The sequence below is a fragment of the Diplotaxodon limnothrissa genome, linkage group LG7 (assembly GCF_057381915.1).
Source record: "Diplotaxodon limnothrissa isolate DT_005_m linkage group LG7, D_limnothrissa_male_GT1.1, whole genome shotgun sequence".
Taxonomy (NCBI): Eukaryota; Metazoa; Chordata; class Actinopteri; order Cichliformes; family Cichlidae; genus Diplotaxodon; species Diplotaxodon limnothrissa.
This window is the reverse complement of record NC_140602.1, coordinates 14,766,336-14,792,201: the sequence shown is the minus strand read 5'-3', so window position 1 is coordinate 14,792,201 and position 25,866 is coordinate 14,766,336. Positions and strand designations below refer to the sequence as shown.

Here is a 25,866-nt window from a genome sequence, read left to right as displayed (position 1 = left end):
AAATGTGATGTGTGTCGTGCTAAAAGCTTTATGCAAAACTGTGTTAGGTGAAGTAATGCAATGCGGAGTAAACTGCCCCTAACTGATGTGAATAGCTCTCTCATGACCTAATTCTGGTAGTCTGGGTTACACAGCGATCTGAGAAAGAGGAGGATATATTTAGGGAGTAGAAGAAACTAGAAAAAAAAAGATGATGACATGTTTGTGACAATAGAACCGACAAAATATACAGTAGCAACGAAGTATGTATAACATACTCATGCAAATACGATCATATATGATGTGTGACACATCTTTATGTTGTTTGTGACATTTTAGGAAAGGCAGTGAGCCAATAAAACAGCATTTATTAAGGGGAGGAGTGAAAAATGAGAGGCTGGCAGAGGGAGGGAGTCGTGCTGTAGAACTTGGTTGGCTGTTCGGATGTCTCTAGAGGTGCGCCGCATATTTAAAAGACGAAAAAGACTTAGAGAGAAAGGAGGAGAGTCTGTCAGGGATGGGAAAAAGTTGACTGACGAGTAGAGGAAATGGTGATCTCTCATCAGACCAAAAAACCCTCGCTGACGAGGCCAGGAAGCTGCAAAGCCACGACCCATCCGTCTCGACGCGGTCACGTGGCACAGAGCCGTTCCACGCCCGTGCGGACAGTGCACATCCGACCGCTGGCACCACGAAACACACCCTCATGCAAACAGCACGCTCAAACCTCGCGGACGTACAGGGTGCACACACGTCTGACTCAGACGCACAAGACTACCTCACAGTCTACACACTGCTGCCCGGCGCAGCCCCATGAGCAGTACACAGCACACAGCGATCACTCAGGCTGCACCTTCTACTGCTATTTCTGCTACTGCTGTTACTGCTGCTGCCTCACGTTGCTCTCTTTCTCTCTCCTCCTCCTCCTGTCTCCACCTCCCAACACTCCTCCCTCTTCCTCTTTGTCCTCTAATACCACTCTTCCGCCTTCCTCGTCCTCCATCCGTCCATCATCAACTTCCTGTTTGGATGAACTTTCCTGTATTTACCCTGATGTCAACCTGACTTCTCCTGATGTGCCTCCCTACTGCCCTGTGCCACCTTGTCTCATCCCTGATGATTCTTTGCTTTTCTTCTTCATCTCATCACCTGACATCACCACTCCTGACCAACTCACCTCCTGCCACGGCTCCTCTTCTAAATCTTCTCATTCCTCTTCTACGTCTGACTCCTCTGCCCCTCGTCATCATCCTATTCTGTGCCGGCCGTGGCCTTCTTCACGCTCTCTTTCCTCCCTGCTCCTCTGCCCTCCCAGCTTTGGGGATCCAGTCTTATCCTATGCTTCCACTTTGGAGCACTTACCCTCCGGGCCGGCCCGGCCTCGGACACTGCTGCGCCAGCAGAGCCTTCAGCAGCCTCTCATCCACCCGTCAGGCCCTGGTCTCTGCCATCCCCCCACCACATCCCAGAGCTTGGGACAATTACACACTGCACCTGGACAGCCTGGGGGAGGCGGGGGTGCTGGGAGAGGAGAGGGAGGTGGCAACAGTGGTGAGGGTGGGGATGCAGGTACACGAGGTGGTCCCCGGGGTGCACGGGGCGGTGCAGCAGCGGCAGGTGCGTCTCGCTATAGGGGAGGTGGAGCAGGAGGGCGCTCGCGTGCCAACCCGGGCAGCTGGGATTACATGATGGACCAGATCCGGAATCGTGGGCTGGATGTCAAGTCCTTCCTGTGAGTCTCTATAACTCTTCATTCATGCTTTAAACTAGCGTCACTCTGCTCAGGCCTCTGTCTAAGTGTATTACAGTATACGCTAGGTCTTTCAGAGTTATTGTGTGCATTTGTGTTCTTTACTGCTTGACTTAGTGCCATTGAATAAAATTGCTTCTAATACATCAGTAAATAAGTAATAACTTAATCTGCTTTTACCTTTATGAAATATTGTTCTCTGCCTTTTCCCTTCAGGTTTTTTCTTTCAGTCTGCATCTGATATCCAGGGAAGGATATTACTTCTGTCTGTCAAAATTTGTACAGTGCGCGTCTATATAAGCGTATGTATAAGTGTGTGTGAAACTGTGAGTTTCAGAGTCGAGTTTAATCATTGCTTTCACTGCTACTTGTGGTAAATCTGACTGCTGATAAGGAGATAGTCTCTCTTTCTGTATGTACATTTACAAAGGCAATTCAGACAATGTTAGAGCTGATCATGCTAATGAAGCTTAATGCAGATGAGGAGACAAGAAATTGGCTTGGATGAAAACTCTCTTGATCATGCTAATAAGGGGTACAGTTATGAATGTAAATAGCACCTTTTCTCTTTATTTGCTGTTATGTATACTATGTGGCTCTGCAGGACACGGATCAGTGTATGTCTTTACCAAGTCATCCACCCACTTATACTAAAAATACATAGTACATATTATTTATTGGGTACATATAGTAACTCGATATGGCTCCTGAAAATCCTAGAATAATGAGTCTTCTGATCATGTAGGCACAATATTTCACCCCTCGGTTGTAACAAATTAAAAGCTTTTTATTGTGCAGTTTGTTAGAAAACTATTATTCTAAATTTAGACTGAATGCCATGTGCAAGAAAAAATAGCAAGGAGGTATGACATATTGGAGGCCATTTCGCTCCCATTCTGTGGCAAAATTGTTAAATGTTTACGCTGCATGCTCTGCTAAACAGTAACATCTGTTTGGATGGCATTCAGCCTGTCTGCTGCAATTGTGGTTACAGGACAGCGCTGCTGGTGCTGGTTCAGAACATTCAGAATTTGGTCTCATTAAAAAAGTCACAATATATTTTACATTCACTCCTTCTCACCCAATTAGATCATGCTATTTCTGAGCCACCCTTTGGATAGCTGTTAAATATCTGGTTTTGGAGACACACCAGTGGGCCTAATCCATGTTTCATGAGTGTTTGCAGCTAAAATGGCACCTTCTTTTTCTTTCATCATCTCTGTATAACTGCTGGTTGTGCTGCCAGCCTGCTCACGTGTGCGGGACCGTGTGTACATCACACAGCCCACATGTCACTGCAACACTATAAGAACAGGGGTTAAGGAGCTGTGTGTAGATTTGTGTTAACCCTGAAGCATTGATCTTATGTCACCGGGCCCATTTCCTCTACAACATATTGGTACTTGGGGGTGGGGGGGTGGGGGTGAGGGATCAAGGGATGAGCAAGGACACTGCCAAAGTAACATGTGTTTAATGTCGACTGAATCAGTTTTACACTAGCCTTTCATCATCTGTTTCTTTCTTCTTTAAAAAAAAAAAACATGTTATAAAGCCTCTCTGGTGTTTCAGTATAACACTAGCTAACGGAGCACCAGCAACGTAGCACATGCAGGCACCAAGGTCACTGAGAATATTGCTCGTAATAGTCAGCTATAGGACTCATCGTTGCTAATGTGAGATTGAGGTCATTGTCGTTGTATCTACTTTGCTGCAACAGGAACACCTCCTATGGTTGATGACAGAGCGGTCTGGTAATAGACGTGACCCATTGTTCAAACCGGTTAATTTCAATCTTGGCCAGAATCCTTGTCCTGATGAATCATTGCTGAAGGAATGCATTGATGTCATTGACACAGATAGTTGACTTTTGGAGCCGTTTGACCACATGGCTTTTTTGTGGCTTTAAATCGATCGTTTATCCCAGTGTCTGTAATGTCTTTTCTAAATGGTCTCTCTCCTTCCCAGTGCTCAATGGCTCAAGCAAAGTGCTTTAACAATATTGCCCATACAGTACTTAAAAGTGATGAGAGTAGAGAGATCCAATAAACATCATACCTACAGTATCTACAGTATTACTGCATAGACCATGTTATATTATTCAGTGGTTCTCAATGAGGAGTACAGGTTAATTCTGCTGATAGTTTGAAATATTATGACAGGGACTCTTAGCTTTGTATGCCTGGACTGCAATATTTATATCAGAACCACTATAGACAAAAGAAGACTGTACACTCGCTAGCCACTTTATTAGAGACACCTTGGATTGGATTGGTCATTATTGAAATAACATTTTTTTTAATGTGATTATAAAATAACTTTTAAAATACATCCAGAGCCACCTTATTAGGTATACGTTGGTAGTACTGGGTTGGACCTCGTTTTGACTCCAGAGCTGTCTTAATTCCACTTGGAATAGTTTCAACAAGATGCTAGAAACATTCCTCAGAGATTTTGGTGAATGCAGATTTGTCGGCTGCTCATCCATGATGTGAATCTCTAGTTTCACTGCATGCCAAACATACTCTACTGGATTGAGATCTGGTGACTGTGGAGTACAGTGAACTCATTGTCATGTTCAAAAAACCAGTTTGAGATGTTCTGAGCTTTGCCACAACTTGCTGGAAACAGCCTCAGAATAATGGGATGGACATGATCAGCAACACTACTCAGGCAGCCTGGGGTGGTTAAACAATACTCAGTTGGTACTAAGGGGCCCAAAGTGTGCCAAGAAAATATGCCCCACACTTTTACACCACCAGCAGCCTGAGTTAGTGATACAAGGCAGAATGGATCCATGCTGAATGTTGTTTAAATTCTGATCCTACCAACTGAATATTGCAGCCTGAGTTTCCTGTTTTTAGCTGACAGGAGTGGCGCCTGGTGAGGTCTTCTGCTGCTGTGAGGTCATCTGCTTTATGGGCCCTCTGCATGCCTTAGATAAAACAATTGGTTATTTGAGTTGTGCTTGATTTCCAATCAGCTCAAAGCAGCCTGGCCATTCTCCTTTACGCATGACATCAACAAGGCATTTTAAGACACTAACTGGATTTTTCTGTTTTTCAGATCATTCTCTATAAACATTAGAGATGGTTGTGTAGGAAACCCCAGTAGATTGGCAGTTTCCAGCCCATCTGGCTCCAACAACTATGAAATATTAAAAGTCACCTTCTTCCCCATTTTGATGCTTGGTTTGAGCTTTCAGTAGGAGGTCTCTATGATATCTAAACGCCTGATGGGGTTGCTGCCACGTGATTGGCTGATTAGACATTTGTGTTTATGAGACGTTTAACAGATGTACCTAATGAGGTGGTCAGTGAGTGTTTATTTGGGAGGATAAATTCCATCTAGGATGCCCCCGCCCTTCCACTTGTACGAGACTAGCAGCAAGACCCCCATACAGAACTGAGCAAGCATGACATTAAGTCAGGCAAAGTATAAAAAGGAGGATTTAGGAGGAGGTGGGATGCAAAGTGGCTTGGACTTCTGCAGAAAACGTAAGCAAAGTAAAGCAACTTAAATAATGTTCTCTAAGTTAGATCTGCTAGTATGACAGATATAGCAAAGGCACTGGCTGATGTGGGCACACTTTGAGCTACCACGGTGTATCGTGAATTACAAAAACAATCAGAGGCGAGTATCACCAGATAACGAGGTACCTCAGTGGATCTGAATAGAATAATCTAGAATAACTGATTCAAATATACTCAATATATTCATATTGAGTGAGCTGTAACACCAGAATGCAAAATGTTTAAGCTGAGTGTATATAAAACTAGCAAGAAAAAAGGCAGAGAGGTTGAAGCAGACAAAATAATAGTTATTATAGAAATAGAAATATAAAAAAAAGGAATTGATACATTTAGCCAGCAGTAATGAATATATGAATTGAAATCACTGCAATGAAAAGGACTATGAATACAGTTGCTGGAAAAATGAATACACGTGTGACAGATGGTGTCAGGAACTCATGTTAATCTGAAAAGGGTTACTAGACATAAAAGTTTTTAAACTACTGGTGTATAAAAGGGAGATTATTAAACAGACTTTACAGTCCTGCAGTAAAAGCCTTCGACGGTATGCGAGAAAGATGAAATTGTGAAGTTTAGGGTGATATCTCTCTGCAGCTTGGCAGCCCCATATATTTCTTTGCCGAGATATTGTAACACAGCGAGAGGCTTAAGCTATAGAACCGTGGGTGTAGATGACAGGAAGGAGGCAGTGATGAGGAGTCAGAGAATTAAGTGCATAGGGGTGAGGGGGAATATGGTGGGTGAGGGGGGTGGGGTAAAAAAAAAGGGCGAAAAAGGGTGGGGGGGATTTGGTGAGAATCTGTAGCACAGTAGAGATGATGAAATGAGAAGAGTGCAGCAGTGAGAGAGCCGTGACCCAGAAAACGACACACACCGTGCACCTCAAGATACTGTATCGCTCAAATAGAAACAATTAGTCCAGATCTTCTTAATGAGGCTTAATTAAATCTTAACTCTGGAGAAAGACGCCTCGCATGTTCAGTGGGAAAGGTGAATGTGGAGGAAAAGCAGAAGGCAGGTGAAATCACTAGATAAATGACAGTGTGTGTGTTGGGGGTGTAGTGTTTTTTGCCTGTGTGACGTGTGTGTGCGCGCACCTGTAGACACCTTATACATGCGTGGAAGCTGACGTGCAAACTCCTGAATATCACATCCATTAACAATCATTACCCAGAGTTTCCTGATGTATTTGCTGTCCGACGGCCTGTACCCGCTCCCGTTGAAATCATTCGATTTTTATCAGTTTGGCCTTTCACTTTAAGGTGTCCTCTTAATATCCTTCCCTGGACTGTGCGCTTACTTTGTGGGGTTTTATGTGGAGTTGCAGAGTTCCTCTTTTATGACCATTTTCTCCGTCGCCGCTTCTGCTGTTTGCGCTCGTATGATCTGTTGTTGTTTTCTCTGCCTCTGAATTTTCAGCCCTCGCTGTCACCTAAAATGACCTCTCCTTTTTCCTCTCTCTCCCTGCACCTCGCCTTTCTTTATGCTCGAACCTTTTGCATCTGTTCTCTTTTTCCTTGCCTCTCTGTCTCTCTACCTCTGTTTCTATCTATTTTATTTTATTTTATTTTTTTATGGGGAGCCAGTGAAGGAAAGCTGGTGGTCCTGGCTTTGGCCATTGGTGTGGCAGAGCAAGATGACTTTGCCAATATCCCTGACCTGCAGGAAACAGCGCAGGCAGCACCACCGCCACCAGCCAATCAGGAACCGCCCCCTGAGAAGAGGTACCAGACAATGTACTAGAGCGCTTGTTCTGTGTGTGTGTGCTTGTGTGTGAGAGAGAAAATTGGCTGCAAATGAAAGGATGTGAAGGATATGCTATTGAAGAAAAATGAGAGGTGATTTCAGAATCTAGGTAGAGGAGGGTAGTTTTGTTTGTCAGTGTTTTTGGTGAGTCACTGCGTTGAAGTCTATTGTGTCATAGACCTGCGCCTGAAATAGCACCAGAGCTCAACATACTGCTACAGAAATAAAAATGAGCGCTAACTACGCAACCAAATGTAGAAAATTTCGCCGTAATGCTTTGATGAGTGAGGAGATAAAACAATTTGGGTGTTAGCTGGAAAGCAGTAATGAGCTCATAAATCACAGCAGTGAGATGCTCACTGGTACTCTACTCTTTTTCTTTTTTAATCTTTGGCTTTTAGCGGTAAAATTTCAGCCAGTCAAATCAAACAGTGCTTTCTCATGCCAGTGTACTTTTTCTTTCCTTTTTCCCCTGACCATGATAATTATCTGCCTTATTGCAATGACATTTTTCAGCACCATTTTCATCTCTGTTTGCTTGTCTTCTCACTCCTGCCTTTCAGAGACCTCCCATTGGTAATTGTCTTATTTCCTTTGTATTTTTATGCCTTCACTATCCAAGTCATTTCTGCCCCGTGTTCTTTCTTCCCTCCTGCTCATTAGCTGCCTTCAATCACCCTCTGCCGCTCTGAGAGTCTCGTCTCTGCAGCTCCACCGAGGGCCCAGAGAGCCTCCTCATTATTCCACAACATGTTAGTCACTTACATAAACATGCTGCTAAAAATAACCGCTTTCTTTGCCAGCCAACTTAGACACTAGAAGCCAAAATATTTCCACTCATCTATAAGGATCCACCAGCCTTGCTCACCGTCCCCCAGTCTCTTGAAATAATTGGGTTTGCATTCTGTTTAGGAATTGGACCTACTTTTGTGAAACAATTTAAGGCTAATAAATGAGTACAGTGTGAAACAAGCAGAGCGTTTTCAGTCGTTGGACGGCCGTTTTCGATTGTTCACAACAGTGTCACAGAGAAATCCTTGATTTGGTCCAGCTTTAGGCAGACGCGACACACTCGATTTCCTCTGCAGTCCAATTAGGCAGTTTTAACCTCACTTTGATTCTGTGACAAATGGGCGACAGTGTGCAGATGCATAATATGACACACACCTTTAAAAAAAACGGCAGAGGACGGCGGACAAATTCTGATGTACTCGTCACACCAATTATTCCTCATTCACAAGTGTTTCATCAATTTGACACGTGATTTAAAACTAGAGCTCCATTACAACACAGATGGTAACTGTTTTCTTATCTGGGCTGCACAGCCGCAGTGCAGACATGCACATGTGCACCATGCAGCTGCTGACATTTGAAGGACCTCTTGTGTCTTCAGGGTCATAGAAATAGGCCTCCATTAACTAATAAGTTCCTTTATTTATCATAAGTTTGCTTTTAGAGCTACTATAGCCACCAGCTGCTTTGTCTACTGGTTTTGTTTTTTGGCCCTGAGCTTTCTGCGACCACAGAGTTACAAACAACCATCAAAGTATCCTTTGAGAAGAAATGTTGCTTCTTTTTTACTAATATCAAAAGTCTCCGCATTGTTCACAATTATAGCCTGAAATGCAGCGAGCCGCAGAGGAGAATGACTTCCTCTGTAATTTGTTGTGTGCATTGCGTCTTGCCTTTTCAGCTTTTTGTGTTCACACCTCTTTAAATGAGTTGTGAAATCCACTAAGAGACCAAACAGCGCGTTTGTCGCTCGGGCCAGCGTGTGGTCAACAGGATCCGCCTTTATTAGCAGACTGCATTGTGCTGTTTCCTGGATTTAATTTCTTTCACTCAAATAAGAATGACTGGTAACTTAAAGCCCGTGAACACTGGAGAACTGGAAGCAAATAAACAATTTGACTGTAATTGAAGCTTTAAAAGTGTTGACCTTTTAGTGAGCCTTCTGCTGATATGTCATCTAATTCCACTTGAGACTCTCATGGTTTTGTTTATTTCGTGTAAAATTGCAAATTGCAAATTTTAATGAGTGATTTAGCCACACTCTAATTGGCTGCTAAATTTAGAAGCTTGAAAACCCCCCAACATACCTCAACAGTCTATTAGAAGTGCAAGTTGTAAGCTTGCTGGCAGTGTATAGTTCCTGGTGGTGTTAGTGCTGACTTCACAGTAAACGTGATTGAATCAATTACACTCCTGGCATATTGCTCACTCTGAAAGGGGTTCTCAAGCCAAAGACAAAGGCACGCTTTCATTCATCTCTCTTACCCTTCACACTCGGTGTTTCATCACAGTCTGTGCATTTAAACATGTGCTCGTGCCCATCATTCATCTGCACCTGCATTACTCATGCTACCCCGCATGAATTTATTTACCTAAGATCTGAAAAACATGTCACTGGCAAATGGCTTCAGCCAAACATCGAGCCTCTGAAGTTAATGTGAATATTTTATATATCCGTCAAATGGTAACGGAGTCAGTGTTAACATCAAAGGGAATTCTTTGTGCTCCCCACGAACAGAGAAGAGCTGCCGTCTGCACAACTGATATTTCATGCCCTACATTAATGAACCAGTCAGTTTTTCAGAGCAACTACTGTAAATAAATGTACCCGAGTAGAGAGCTACTTTCGACTGCTTCCTTGTTCTCAAGGGGTCACCACAGCGGGTAGCGCCGCATGTCTGATTTGGCAGATTTTTACGCCGGATGCCCTTCCTGACACAACCCCACAGGGATTTGTGTCTCCTCCTGGGATCGAACCAGCTAGAGCTTTAATTTTGTAGACTCTTGTTTGTTTGAGTAATCTTATTTTATGCTGCTTTTAACGTACAGTAGATACACGGCCCTATAAAAGGTTTTCTTTTTTTTTAAGGCCTGCTTGGCCACAGACGCATGTGAGTTGTTACTACTTCCATCAAAATTGCAATACATCTATAAAGTTTTTCTATAAAACTATAAAGTTTTATTTGAATAACTGTTTGAAATTAAAATGGGGAAAATGAATAAATATTTTTAGATATAAAATTTAGCTCAATTTATTTAAACAAACAAACAAACAAACAATGTCTTTTTTATTAAGAGGTTTAATTTATTTAATTGTAATACTGATTTAGTTGTTTTGCTTGTTCTAATGCTGTTTAACTGGGACCTCATTACGTTTTGTTCCCTTTTCGCCTGCCTCATGTATTGGAATGACAATAAAAGATTCTATGCAGTCTTCTGGAAAACTAAGTACACCCAATGATTCAGTAATTTGTAGCGCCAACTTAAAAAGCAATATTGAAGCAATGGTTTTCTGTATGACTATCAGTCTTTAATGGCATTGTGGAAGAACTTTGGCCCACTCTGTACAACGTTACATCCCTTCATTGAGGTTTTTGGGCATTCATGTATGCACAGTTCTCTTAAAGTCCCATCTGAGCCTCTCAGTCAGGTTGAGGTCTTTCATTGAACCTTGATTCTTTTCTTTTCATTCTGTTGTAGATTAACTGCTATGCTTGGGATCATTGTTTAGCTAAGTTTTAGCTGTCAGACAGATGGCCTCACGTGCTCACGTGTGACTCTAGAATACTTTGGTGTACAGAGGAGCTCATGGTGGACTCAGTGACTGAAAGGTGCCCAGGCCCTGTGGTTGCAAAAAAAAAAAAAAAAAAATCCCAAATTATTACCCCTCCACCACCTTGCTTCACATCTGATATGAGGTGCTTGATTTCCACCGTTATGGCTAAGAATACGACTAAAAAGGATTTCTTCTGGCAACCCTTCCGAACAAGCCACACTTGTTTTGTCTTGTCATGAAATTGAACATTTAACATGCTAGCTGAGGCCTGCAGAGTCTGAGATGTAGATCTTAGGTCTCTTGTTTTTCTCTGAGAACTGCACCGTCTGACCTTGGGTTGAATTTTATCTGGGGCGTTCACTCCTTGGAAGACTGTGTGTTAACACACACCTGAATGCTCCAGACCAGGCAACAGTTAAAACTTCTGCTTTCATAGTACTCCTCACAGTTGCTGATGATCAATTAATCAAGTGCTTTAATTAGCAGCACCTGTCTGCTATTTACAGAACCCTATTCATTCCTGTGGAAGCAGGAATGGTGTACTTAGTTTTTCACAGGATTGCAGAGATTCATTTGAAATTTAACTTTTTTGTAAAATAATGGATGCCAGTAATGGAAGGTGTATGTACAAGTGGTCACTTTGAGCCAAAGGCTCAGGCTTCAGATTCTAAATTTGGTGTTCTTAGTTTTGTATTATCTCAGTAAGAGTAGATATCCCTAATACACTTATATGAGGCACACAGATCTGGCTGTGACTAAAGGAAGCCCCACGTCCCACTGTTCAAACCTTCTGTTTGCAAGGGACATCCAATTAGAAGAAAATTGACTTGAATGGGATGTGAAAGGCAGTCAAATGTGCATTTTTCTCACTGTGAATAGGCTATGAATCATGTGAATCAATCAATAAACTGTAGAATAAAGCTATCCCACTGCCGTAAATGAATAAAAATAGGGGGTTGGAAATGGGTATAATTGATGTATTTAATCACAAGCCTTTAATTTTACCATTTTTCTTTTAAGGGACCCAGTCTTTAAAACTAAGGTTTAGAAACCTTACACAAAATATTTCAAATTAGCCAGCTACAACCGAATGAAAATGTTTGTGCTTCACTATCAAATAATAATGTGAAAGGTTAACACATTTGTGGTGTATTTCAAAAGTTTGATTTAAGTGCTACTTCCTTTTATGGTGAAGTTTTTTAAATTGCTCCCATACTATATTTAATTAATTAAAAGATCCAAGTGCTTTGTTCACCACTTTAAACAGCAGTGCTCCTGGTCCTGCAATGCAATTAGCCAAGCAATCTTATTAATGGTAAAATGTATCTAAAGTACTTAAGACACAAACATTACTGAGGCTTTTCTTTAAGCCATCAGCAGTATGTTAACGGTCCATTGCTGCTTGAAGGCAATCCAAACATCCCACTGGCCATGAGAAGGTGTTGAAGTGTGTGAGATTCTTAATGCTTCCTCACTGACCTTGTGTGTGCGATGGCTGGATGAAAGTGCTCTCCGTGGCCATTTGTTTATGAAGTGTGGCAGGAGCAGACTGAACTGCACCACAGCTGGTGTTAGTCATGTGGACTTTCAAACCAAGGTTACAGAACAAGGCGGGGAAAGAGGAAGTAAAGGTTACACGATAGACTATCAGAGAGAGCAACTACAGGTTTTAAGATTGAGTGTTGCTTTAATTTTGGGGCGAGAGGAGGTCGCACATGCTGAGATGTTTGCGGTCCAGCCATCCATAGGTTGGACTTCTAAGAAGGCTTAATTAGGATGTTAGAGTGGCTTGTTTATGCCTCATTGGTCTGCACTCACAATTCATTTGCGACTCAGTGAACATATACTGTAGGTTCTCCTCCAGTGTTGCTATAAAGAGAAGGCACAATCCCAGAGAGTCTCGAATCTAGATCTCTCTCTGAGCAGCAACTGCACAGCCCAATGAGGATGGAGGCTCAGGATAAAGGGGGCGGGCTTTACGCGTGTGCCACATTGACATTCAATCCACTTGCCTGTGGTCCTTCAATTATTCATCCATGCATGTTACATCATTTTGTGTAAGCCAGTGGAGTTGTCTTTTTTTCCCTGAAAACATCTCTCTGATATTAATAGATATAGATGTGTATTTCTCTGCCTTAAAGACATGATGCACTCAGTGAGATTCTGAGTCTCTGTTAATTGCCAAGTGGGCTATATATATATGTACATATAACTTCATAATTTATGAGCTTATTACGTTGCTTAAATTGACATAAAAGACAAACGCAGTGGATGGCGGTTAAGACCATTTACCCAAATCAATATAAGTGTGCGTTTGTTTGACGCTGTGAGTGTGTGTTTGTCCTCTAACCACATTAGCCAGAGTGGGAGGAGTTAAATCTTTATGTGGTGGAGGATTGTGTGTGTTTAGGCTAATGTAACGACAGGGCATCCTGAGGTCACAGTTTATCATTTTAATGGTCGTTATTTCAGGCCTCGTTTTCTTAGAAAAAAAAAGGAGATATTACTATAATTCAAGATGATATAATTTGCACGTGTGTTTGTACATCAACATGTAAATTGATTATGCTGCGCTCTGCTAGTCTGACACAGTGCTCCTCCTGTGACAAGGGCTTTGCAGACCCGACTAATCAGCACAGTCTTTGGGGGCTCTGGCTAAGACTGTCCCCGAAGCTTTGGCTCCCTGCGGCCACTGTGCTCATTCATGCATTACAGGGGGAATGTAGAGATGCATTCAGTTACATGCTGGGGGGGCGGGGGGGAGTCGATCGCATTAAGGCAAAACCCTCCCAAAGAAACCCCCAAAAAAACCACACACACAAAAAAACTCGGTCACAAAGAGATGAGGAGGAGTGCTTTCATCTATCCATCCATCCATCCATCCACAGGTCAAGGGAGGATGAGAGAAAATTCAAAGTGAAAATCCATCTTCCTTCAATGAGAGTAGCAGGAGGGAGTACTTATTGTACTGAAGGCAGGGCTGAAGGCAGCACTCTCGCCAGCAGGTACAGGCTGCTACACATGCTCATCTCATTCATCCAGATAGATGGATGGCGTTTGGGGAGACGAGCTATTAGGAGCATTAACCTGGGACTCTTGTGTTCTGCCTCAGAACAGGTGGCACATATGCGGCAGCCTCCACCTCAGAAGCCAATCTGCGAAGCTAATCGAAATTTTAAACATTTGGTAGATTCGTGTTTGAAGTTATAATGGACCGTTAAAGCGGTTTTATTATTTTGTGTTGCTGATATTCCCTGGATTGATAGATTAGTTGTTTTAATTAAGCTCTGAGGCATGAATACTAAAATTGCTGAGAGTTTTGGGATGCCATAAAGGGAACCGTGGACTGTTATAGGTTAGGTAGAGACTAGGCTCATCTTTCGATTTGAAAGTAATCATGCTTGCCAGTTTTTTAGTACCTTCAGCACTTTATTGAACATTAAAAAGAGAGAAACTGAAGCTCGGGGAAGTAGCATGTTAAAAAGTCAAAATAAAATATATATAAAACAGTACTTACTTAATAAAAATAAACATTTGGCAGTGACTGAGTGCCTTTGGGTTTTTTTTTTCTATTTCCATTTGGAATTCAGTGAAAGAAGCAGAAGGCAGTATTTAGTATTTAGCACCTCACTTGTTGCTCATTCCTGAAATGGGATTTCAGTAAATGATGCTATTTTAGGCTAATTTCTAGTTTCAACATGCAGGAAGTAATTAGTCGTCAGTGAAAGCATCCATATTTATGAGACTTTTTGGTTGTAGCTTGAGGGAAGAAGCAGGGCCCATATGGAATAGAAACAACAGAACAAACTTACACTAAATGTTTTAGTTTCACGTGTATTTTATGTCTTATGAGAAATAAATGTCTCATACCATGATTTACTGATGAAAGAGTTCCAGTTTATGGAAGACCAAAGCTGCTTAAAAGAAAAACTAATTTATAAAATGCAGAATAAATTAAATATTATTTTTTTAAATTTCCTTCTGTATATTTATTCATCTATTAATAGTTATTTCTCTTTCATTTTACTTATTCATTTAATTTAATTTATTATTTTTAATTCATTACTTTATTCATTATTAATTCAAACTTTTTTATTTCAGTATTTTCATTTCTTGATTTCTTTCTCTATGCCATGCTTCAGCATGCAAATATGGAGGCTCAAAGTGTGCCAAATCTGTCCCTAGTGGTTGACCAGCACCAACAGAAATGTTAATAAAATATTTTATGAAAATGAAAATAAATATATTTATATGAATTCTAATTATATGTTATATATTTTAGTGCATTTACTGGATTTTTTTTAAAATATCAAACTATTTGTTATTTTTTATTTTGGCAGTTCTGGTCCTCCACACCCTTTTGCATTTTTTTATGCAACACAGTTATAAACAAACAGTATGCTGTGCAGGAAAAATGAGAAAGCAGCCACTTTCATGAGTAAATGATAGTATGCGGCATATAGTTTTTACAACATTTTCTTTTTCACATAGGGGACGAGTGGCTGAGTCTAGTGTGAATGTACCTGTGTTTCATGTGGATAATGAGTTATGTAAGCAATGCACTGTTGTGGTTTTGACTGTGACTGAGCCTGGAAAGTATGCCCTACCTGTAAAGAATGACAGATGGCGGCTATGAAATTGAGCATATACATTGAAATACATCACTTCATGGTTTCAGGCGAGCGTGTTTGCTTGAGTGTGACATGTTTGCAGAGGGGTGGGGAGTCTGAATGTGTTTTTAAAAAAAAAAAAAGAGGGGCTGGGCTGGGCTCTCTTTTTCGCGTCTCTCTCCAGCCTAGAAGTGGAGTGTCTTTCTCCCCCTTCCCCCTCTCTACGAGCTGCTGGCCCTCGGTCAGGTAACAAAACAGGATAGTATCACAGGACGGTGAAACCCAAAGTGGCCCCGCCTGCCTCCATACGTCTGTATGTGAATGTGTGTGTCTGCGAGGCTCTCACCTGTACCTGTCATATATCCTATACCTTAACTTCTTTGTTCTCAGTGTGTTTGCCTGTTTGTTGCACTCCTCTAAACACACCCTTCCCTTGCGGCCACTCCTAACATCCTCTTGTCACACACATCCCAAACCCTCATATGTATGGTCTGTGTTTCTAGAGTCGTTGCTATGCCAACAGCCCACTTTCTGTGTCTTAGCTGTGGGAGAATCTGATCTGAGTCTACTCTGCCCCCCACTGGATACTGTAGACAACTGCAGGCTTAAATCATGTCAACCACATCAACCCCCATGGGGTCAGAGGGAAAAAGCATTGGCACCAAAATGTATCAGTTGTAGTAATGCCATCTGCCACATTTAATATTGCCTTGCTAGAAATTGAATAAACTGAAACCAATCACTTTCAATACACAATGAGATGTACGATCTGGAAGCGCTAACTGATCCGCAGGCCCAGACGTTTCTTTAAAGCAGCCTGGTTGCAGGGAGCAGAGGACCACCTCAGGTGCTGTAGAGCAAGCCTTATAGAGCGGCCATTCCCCTGACAGCAGTAGCTCTTACCTGAGAATGCACTGAACCCCTGAATGAAGCATGAAGGAGAATGAATAATTGAAGACGTTCACTCCCCCATCGATAGTTGGGAGGTGGAGGAGGAGGGAGGTGCCTTGCTTTACTTCAAGCCCTAAGAGTCTCCCTTTGCTTTAGACTTCTTGAGTAGATGCTCATGTTTTAGGTGTAGTGTTTTGCGCAGCTTTTTGATTCTCTCAAACTCATTGCCTGCAGTTTAGAGCCAGTGCAGAATAATAACAATAAAAGCAATAATAATCAGGCAATATGGAAATGCAAATACCTCCCTTGGCGACTAATACAACTAACAGCAATTCATAAGCATCCCCTTCCCTTCCTGAAATGGTTAACATCCCTCCTTCCCCCCCGTCTCACTTTGCTGGTTGAAGTGATTGTTTGCTTGTCTTGTTTGCTCGCCTTTTCTGTCTGTCAGTATATTTTCCTCTAGTTTTGTCCGTGTGTTCTGCAAAAATGTACACATTATTGCATTCAACATCAATTGTCATCCAAATTCGAAGCTTAGTGGGTCCAGAAAAACAAACAAACCAAAAAACATCCCTCGAAACAAACTTGGTGAAAAGCTCGACAGAGAATGCTGGCCGGACAGACAGACTTTCTATGGGCTCCTTGTCTACTGCCTGTTCAAGGCATTGCCTTCACTCTCCGAGTGACAACTACTTGCATATAACATATATGCACATGTAGCCAATGCCAGTTTGTGCTTTGGCCCCTGTGTCCCTGGTCCACACTTTTAGAGTGTTGCTAAATGGTTGAAAATTCAGGTTCGTCTTAAAATCAACTTTTATCATTTGTAGTTCTCAACTTAATTTCTATCAACACCCTCTTTTGTAACACTCTAAATGTGCTTTTCCTACTACTTGTTCCTTTTTGTGTTTTTGGTGGTATTATCATTTCGTGTGGTATATCGACTCCTTATTTCCCCTCTCTCTATATTTTTTGGTTCTTCTATCGATTATTTTGAGCTCTCCATGCAGAGAATAGTGCTTCTTGCTCTCTTTTTCCTGAAGATCAATTGTATTTATTGTCTTTTTCTTTTACTCTCTGTGTTCTCTCTCCTCTTTTTTAGCATGTATGCCCCTTTGTCTCCTGTTAAAGATATTACGTGTGCATAGCCTTCTTTTTTTGTCTCTTATTCTTTGATACTTATCAGACTGACCAAACTAAGCCTCTCTTGTGTTTCCAGGCTTTCCTTCCTTCATTCCCTATCTTTTCTTGCAGCTCTCTATTTCTCTTTAATGTGCTGGTGTTTGTTATTTTTTTCTCTTACTGTTCATACTATTAATACTTGCTATCTCTTCTAATACAGATAAATAATTTTCAGCTTGCTTTTTCTATTTCTCACGTTCCCTTTTGAACCTTCTGTCTTATCTGCAGTCCTTATGATTTCCATCCAGTGTTAGTGTGTGTGTCCTCTCTGTGTCTGCTCATTGCTTTTCTCTTTCTCAGTGTTTCTGTTCTTGTTCTCCTTCTCGATTCACTGTTTGTTTGTTGGTGTTTCAGTGTTCAGCCTCTCCATGTGCCTTGACTAGTCATTTATCCAGTGCTGTTTGTCCAATGCGTCATGTTATGCAGGACTTTTGCATCTGACTCTCTTTTCTTGTGATATCTGTTCACACTTCCTTTAATCTTAAAATATTTATTCTCTTTAATTTTTTTTGTCTTCTTGTGCTAATTTCCTTTTTTTTGTCCACTTTGTGATTCTTGTTTTCTCGATGTATGAACATAGTGATTTTTCTCCCAGAATGTTTATCCCACATGTTGTTTTTTAAACAATACTCATGACAAGGAACTAAACTTCACATCTATTAACATCTGTACCTAAGAACCAGCTGTTCCATGGCAGATTTCTGCACTCACCTTTGTTTTTATAAAACTTGTGATGTTGGTGCAACTGAGGGAAATTTAAACACGCAAAATACTTTACAAAGCCGTGTAATGTCTGTCCTGTTAAACATCTGGTCATCTTCATGTTGCTATATATGTCTGTCTACTGTTTTTAAAGTAACGTCATGTTGCTATATATGTCATTATACATGTGTGTCCTGTTAAAGTTGTCATTTGTTAGTTGTCAAAAGACTGAGCATAATTTCTACCAGGATGATTAATCGGATTGTGTCAATAAATTTAGTGATTCTGTTTTATGTTTTGTCTGAAAATGTCTTTGTTTTGGGGTTTTTTTTAGTGGAGGTAACTTTCTTGTAAAGATGTGGATGTTTGCCAGGGTGGAGCTCTCTATATATAGTCATCTCAGACTCCAGTTTTCCTCAAACACCACTTGCCGCATCAACTGTCCTCAGTTCTAGCGCCCGCCATTAATCTGTGGAATCTTTGGCACATTTTACTTGGCTTTGCTCATGAAAGCTACAGAAAAAGCAGCTTGAAGTGACATCTATCCAAAGTTAACTTGGACCACCATCGATTGTTCCAGATAGGCAGGTTTCAAGCGTTAAACAGGTGGAGGTTGGACTCCCTGGGTGCTCAGACATTCTCTCTTTCTGTAGATGAATTAGCTTCACATGTCCTCGCTGTCTTTTCTTGCTTTCAACCTGAGCTTTTCTTTGCAGAGGCAACAAGCCAGCCAACAGCCCCAAGGGCCAACCTCCTGATGCTGATGGCCACTCCTCTGTAACCGACCTGGCCAACTCTCTCACTGGAGACATGGTGATGGTAAGACAATGTCCCACTTCAAATCCATCTTGCTGTCTATGATATGATTGGTCTATAACCTGACTTTTACTGTTTAGGCTGCTAATTTTCAGTGAAAGGAAGTAGATTATTTTTTTCACCAGGGCAAGTTAGCTGGTTTCTACTGAAGATGTAAAGAACTCCCATAGAAGCTGAAACAGCTGGCAATATTATTATTAATAATAATTATTGTACAAGCTCAATTTATATGGGACTGAGTGCCTGAAAATCATACTATAGAAAAACTATGTTGGGCAGTGCAAAAAAGTAGCCCATTTAACAGTGTCAGAAAAACAATACTGGTGTAAAAGTAAGCTATATCAGTCCATACACTAATAAGTAGGTTTTTCGCTGTTAGTTTGGGGCTTTTAAGTAAAGACCTAGATTGGATGGAATTTTAAAGGTGGATCCTTTGGTTTTTGCTTTGCTTTAAGGACTGGTAGTAGACAGTTTTCAGTTCATGTTACAGGCTTTCTATAAAAGTTGTAATCTGCAAGCACCATTTGAGAAAGGGATGCATTATCCCCTGTTCTACTTTCATAATTTTATTCTGTAAAATATCTTTGATCAGTTCACTGTCCAATCCATTCAATCCATATTTATCTTATATTAGACTTAGCACAGATCCTCATATTATCTAATGCCTAAAAGAAGCGGTTTCAGCTCCTCCCCCTTTAAGGCCAACCTCCCTTTAAGCTTTTTCAATTGGCTGTCTGATGCAAACCGAAGATATGAACAGCATATGGATGAGGCTGCTGCGCTCGCAGTCAGAATTGTGTTGCTGAGATGGTTATATTATATTCTGACTGATATTGTGCAAAGTAAGGAGTAAAAACATGCTCTGAAACCAAATCCATCCACTTATCCAAAGTAAAGAGAGCAGTTATGTTACAAGTTTGGTTCAGCCACATTATGAGCAACCTGATCTTGGCATCCCAATTCTTGTTTTGTATTGAAGAGCCTCATTAGAGCTGTCACCTGCAAGAGTTTTAATGATGAATCAGAAAGCTGATATGAGTTCTACCTTATCGGTTCAAGTGAGTGTCTGACATCGTTAATAAAGATGTCCTTGAAGATTAAAGGAGTCTTCATGGTGTCTGTTGTTTTGAAATGAAAAATCCAAATTCTTTAATATTAGGGTGTCCAAGTACTTTTGGCCACATACCCAGAAGGTAATTCTCAGTCACCAGGTAGGGCACGTGTTGCAGTGCTATGGTAAATCCATACACAGGTTAATCTAAAGCTGGCAGTAAGGGAGCTGTAATAGAACAACATACAGGCAGTTCCTACAGTGACAATCAAACGAAACAGGCATGCAAGGTGACTCACGCTGTTTGATAAATTAGACTTGGAGAATTTCACACTTTCTCTGCTTGATAGTCCATAATGCCATATTGACATATTGCTGAGCGAGTCTTTGTCACTTTGAAATTGTAGCCCTGGCCTCGGGGAGCAAAATCAACAGTTTCAAATAATGCTCAGTGAGACTTTGCCTGCATAACACAGCTTTACTTTTTGTTAGAGGTAACGGCTGCACATAGTGGCTTTAATAAACTGGTGGTTGTTTATCGCCACTCAGAGTTCTCAGAATTCTTTGTTCCAATTTATGTTATTGTTAGAAAGCGAGTGGGAACGGGAGAGGAAAAAATAAAGGACAGAGGCAGAAGGTGGAGCTGCAGGGAGAAAAGAAATGATTGTAAAGACAGCTGCAAGTGCAGAATGCCAACCTTGAGCTTTGCTTTCCTGCCTGTTCTCTCCAAGCCTCTCACACAATGCTCCCTCTTTCCTCCTCTTTCTGTTTGTCTCCCGCTCTCTGCTCCCCTCTCTCCGGCCGTTGCTTCCATCAGATAGTGGCCTTTTAGTGCACAGCAATGATAAAGCAGTCAGAGTGGCTGTGAGAGAGAATGGGTGGTCTAAAGCTCCCCTATCTCCAATCTGAGCACCTCCTGCCTCTTAAGAACATTAGTAAGGAAATTAAGCTCTCTCAGTCTTCTTAATGTCAGAACAATCCCTGCCTTTGAGCAGCTGCTTTAGCACACCGTGATAGAAACGCAGCCCTAAAATCTCCTCCCCTCACAGCTTCTCTCTGTCAAGGTCTGTGTGTGTGTGACACCAGATCTGTGCCCTTGGATTGAGAGTTTCATGTGAGTGGCTGCTGCTGCTGCTGCTGCTGCTGAATATCTGAGCATTATAATTATTTGTCTGCTTTTGTTGCCCTGCAGCTGTCCCCAGGTTCGGAGGATGATGAAGGGCCCATCAGTGAAAAGCTGGGTCGGATCCAGTTCAGCATAGGCTACAGTTTCCAGAACACGACCCTCACGGTCAAAGTTCTCAGGGGCCAGGACCTCCCGGCCAAGGACTTCTCTGGCACCTCCGACCCCTTTGTTAAAATCTACCTACTGCCTGACAAAAAGCACAAGCTGGAGACCAAGGTCAAGAGGAAGAACCTCAACCCCCACTGGAACGAAACCTTCCTGTTTGAGGGTCTGTGTTTACATACTGGAATGTTCTCACTAAATATTTTCCATCACCTTTTCCAAATATGCTGCCATCTGTGGTTTGATTGGGACATCATTGCTTTCAGTTTGATAGCCTGAAACAACAGAAAAAACTATAAATCTGTCATGTACAATAACCAAAAGTAGTAACACTTTTAATTGCGTGTTTATGTAAAATCATGTTGCACATTTGTAAGAAGCTGAGTCAGATAACAAACAAAAGCTAATCAAATATAACCGTCATGGTCCTGGGTCTGTGACCCAGTGTTTATGTGTTTTTGGTTTAATTAATATTCTTTGATTTAGTTTTATTTATGATTCAGTTTTCATTGCTCTTCCTAGTCTAGTCATTTATATTTCTAGTTCTTAGGTTCTTGTTCATTTAATCTGTCCCCTTGAGAATAACACCCCCAAAAAATGGATAAAACAAACCAGAGCAAACAAGTTGGAACATGAAGTACGAGTCTGTATACACACTGGGATTGACTCCTCAATAGGACACGACTGGGGACTGACCACAGCTGGAAAAATGGTAAAGTATAACTAGCTTTCAAATTAAAACAGGAAATATTCAAAAGATGCAAAAAGCTAAATGAGATGTAAAAAGGGGGACAAAGGCACTAAAACATAGAAAGATTTGCAAGGCAAGACGGCGAAACATTGAGGTTGCTATGAACTTTGGGAGGAAAAGATAAAATCCAAACAGAAATTAAACCTAATCAACACAACAAACCAATGCTCAAAAACATCACAACAACCTGGGACCATGACATTTGAGGGGGATGAATTCTATAATTAGGGCTTTGGATAGCTGTAAACCAATTTAAATCAATAACTGAACATTTAGGGAGATTTGGTCATTTGCTTTCTTGCTGAGAATAATGCTAGAAGATTGAGACCACTTAATACTCACGCAGCCAGGAGCTGCTTCGCTTTGCATAAAGACCGAAAACAGGCACGAAGAGATAAATTCAAAAGCTCCATTTTAAAATGTAAAACTATTGCTTCAAGAATATGTGTCTTTTTTAAATAGTCACGGCAAAGGATTCAGATTGCGCAGTGCAATTACCGAGCTGTTACAAAGAGCTGTCTCTCAACACAAAAAGAGCATTGTGGGAGATGTGTGAAAACACATAACGTGTGAAACTGCAACAACATTTTTTTGCATTGATAAAAGCTCCAGTTTAAGAAACTGCGGAAATCATTCTGAGTCGAATAATAACGAATGCTCTTGAACACTGCAGAGGTTTCGTAGCAGTCGCGCAGATGGCAGTGAAGTGTCTCATTCCTGTATGATTTGAATTGCTTGTGAAATGGTAAAACAGCCAAAAGTAATGTTCAGAACCTTTTACAAAATCAGAACAATGGCCTGTGCTCTAGGAAAAATGAATGAGTTGGCTGTTTTTTTACTGGAGCCTAATATTACTTCTCAGCCAAAACCATCCCTCTTTGCACTGCTGCAGATTACACTGGCCTTCTTCCCTCTCTGTGGTTTAGCCCTCACCCTTCAGTGTTTTCTGTTTCTGTCTCTGTTTTAGGCTTCCCTTATGAGAAGGTGAGAGAGCGCACTCTCTACCTTCAGGTGTTGGACTATGACCGTTTCAGCAGGAATGACCCCATTGGAGAGGTGTCAGTCCCCCTTAATAAGGTGGAACTGGGCCAGTTAAAGACCTTCTGGAAGGAGCTGAAGCCCTGCAGTGATGGCAGTGTAAGGAAGGGAGGGGTGACCGCGGGGTCGAGCCGCGACGTGCGGTTTTATTAAAACACGTGTGACAAATTTGTTGACAGTTTTCAGCATGTGAGCTGGATTGACATATTTTTATTTTTGGCGGGTGAGCCACGTGCTCGCCCATGCCTGCCTGGGTGCTGGATGGTCTGTGTTTGGCACAAGGAGGTTAGAGCAGAAAGGGCAGTGATATAAGATTACACAACAAGCTAGTGAGTAGCCTGGAGTTTGATATTCCCTGATGAAATCTGATATTAGGCTGGGTGATTCATACTCCGCTGTGTTTGTTTGCGTGTGTGTGTGTGTGTGTTCCTCAGGGGAGACGAGGAGACCTGCTGGTGTCTCTCTGCTATAATCCCACCGCCAACACCATCACTGTGAACATCATCAAAGCACGCAATCTCAAAGCCATGGATATCGGGGGCACCTCAGGTATACACTCCCCTTTGTTTGTTTAGGCTCTCTTTCTCTAAGCATTTCTCAGCAGCTGGAAGTCCTTCCTGACTTTGGAAGCTCTGTGCTTCACACAAGGCTCTGTCTCTGTGTTCAAACACTCACTGACTCGTCTGCTAACAGGACGGTTGCTGGCCACCGTCGATAGCTACAGCAGCAAGGTGACATTACTTCAAGCGTCTCTCCATTGACCTCCCTCTTTCCTGTCCTCTCTTTCTGTATATCTATGAGGATCTTCAACCTCCTAGCCAAATCTGTGTCAGCTCAGTCTGGTTGCTGCTAGTTTTTAAAGTGTCCTGTCTCACTGTGAAATGCTCTCTGTGGCATATTTCTTGTACAATTACAGCTTCCCGCAGTAGTAGGACTGGTGGCTGGTAGTATGACAGAATCTCACAATGCTCCAGAACTAGTAGTACAGATCCCAGGCCCTATTTCCATAAATACTTCCTCATTTGTATGTTTCCTCGCTCGGGGGATAAGTTGACCTTGAGCTCAAACGAGGTATCTGCTTCCCTGCTGCCTTTTCTGACTTTTAACAATTAGGAGGGTAATTGCAAACCTGACCCTAAAAAAAAAAGAATAAGAAAAAAAAATCACCATGTGCATCTTCATCGTCTCGCTCATGTAAACCACCGCACTCTGCTTCCACGCTGCAGATCCCTATGTGAAGGTGTGGCTGATGCACAAGGACAAGCGTGTAGAGAAGAAGAAGACGGTGGTGATGAAGCGCTGTCTCAACCCCGTCTTCAATGAGTCCTTCCCCTTTGACGTGCCCGCCCATGTGCTGAGGGAGACTACCATCATCATCACCGTCATGGATAAGGACAGACTCAGCCGCAACGATGTTATTGGCAAGGTAAGGTTTCACAGGTGCCGTCTGTTCAGGACGTGCAAGCCTCCTTGTTACAAAGTCTGAAACTGCAACTGATTAAAAGTACTTTCAGGGAACAAGCAGTCGCTACCGAGGTAGGTCAGCTTGTCATTGCAGTTTACTCTGTGACCACGGCAATGACAGAGAGCACACCAAGGAAGATAATACAGTAATTAATTAATGAATTATACACTCATACATTATTCACCAGCAGCGAGCAAAACAATCAATAAGGAGAAATCATCCAGGAGCATAATGAGCTTCAGGCTTTGATTATCTGGTGAGGATCGTGTCACCCTGCTGGCCGTTTTCCTCTTAACGGAAGAGCTGGGTTTGTTAGCTAATAATTCACTCTCTGGGTAAACAGATGAGAAGACTGTTACCACTCTCATGTCTGTCCTTTGAAAATATAGCCACCAGATGGTTTAGTTTAGTTTAGCACACAGACTGAAAACTACGTGCCATTTTGATGTGGATTTATGTGCCAGACTAATTTCATGGCGGAGCTGAGAAAGTAACAGGTTCCAGGCAAAAAAAAAAGGAAAATTTGCTAATTTAGGCAACAGCAAAATGCATTTTACCTTCATCAGTTATGCAGCCTGTGTGAAAGCTGAGACACTGTTCTTTCTTCATTTCATTAGTTTCCAACTCATTGCAGCTTTCCAGGCTCTCCTCGCATGTGGTGCATGTCAGACGTTGCATGCACAGAACGGCTCTCTTTGCAAAGGTGTTGTCATGACTGAGTGAAGCCATGAGAAACTTGAACCCAAAATGCACGTGAGAATGACAAAAAGCCATTACTTTAACATTTATTCCCTCATCAAGCCTCTGCCTTTTTTCTTCCCCTCTCTCAGATCTACCTATCGTGGAAGAGTGGACCAGCGGAAGTGAAGCACTGGAAAGACATGCTCGCTCGGCCGCGCACTAATGTCGCCCAGTGGCACGCTCTCAAGGCCTGATCGCACTACCCAGCTTCCTTCATGGCCCCTTCCCGTCTCCTATCCCTCCCTCCTCCTCCTCCTCCTCCTTCTCTCTCTCTCCTCTCTATCTCTCCCCTCCTCCCACTCCTGTCCTTATGCACAAGACTGACTTGCTGCCAGGCTGCGAAACACGGGTACAATTAGCCATCTGCTCTCTTAAACCTTTAAAGTCCTTTTCTCTTTTCTTTCAAGGATCTCAAATTTTTTCTCCCCGACCCGTCTCTTGTGTTCCCTCCTCTCATACAGCCCCATCTCAGTTTCCGTGTCTCACCCCTTTGCCAATGGTTCCCCTGTTTCTGACTGTCTGTATGTCCGTCTGTCCGTCCTTATGCACTTTGCCTGTGGAGGTCTGATAATCAATTCCTTTGCCGATCCCTTAGTTTTGAACTGCACTGCAGCCCCTGACCCATATAAGGTGCCAGTCCCGTGGGATCACAGAGAATCGTCAGTAATGATCTAATCTCATATAATCCTGTTGTATGAATATTCCAGGTATACAATACTATACAGTATGTACTGTATGTACATATACATATGAAT

The 25,866-nt window shown here is 42.0% G+C and overlaps 1 protein-coding gene across 1 annotated transcript; it reads left to right on the top strand.

The window, feature by feature from the left end:
* The first annotated feature begins 512 nt into the window (after positions 1-512).
* On the top strand, positions 513-25,305 carry LOC146627985 (uncharacterized). The gene is made up of 8 exons (XM_085357513.1): positions 513-1,711; positions 6,846-6,983; positions 18,678-18,780; positions 21,021-21,282; positions 22,835-23,004; positions 23,340-23,454; positions 24,132-24,331; positions 25,201-25,305. Exons 1-8 carry the CDS (start codon positions 528-530, stop codon positions 25,303-25,305), a joined length of 2,277 nt encoding a protein of 758 aa, XP_085213639.1. The 5' UTR covers positions 513-527.
* Positions 25,306-25,866: the final 561 nt, after the last annotated feature.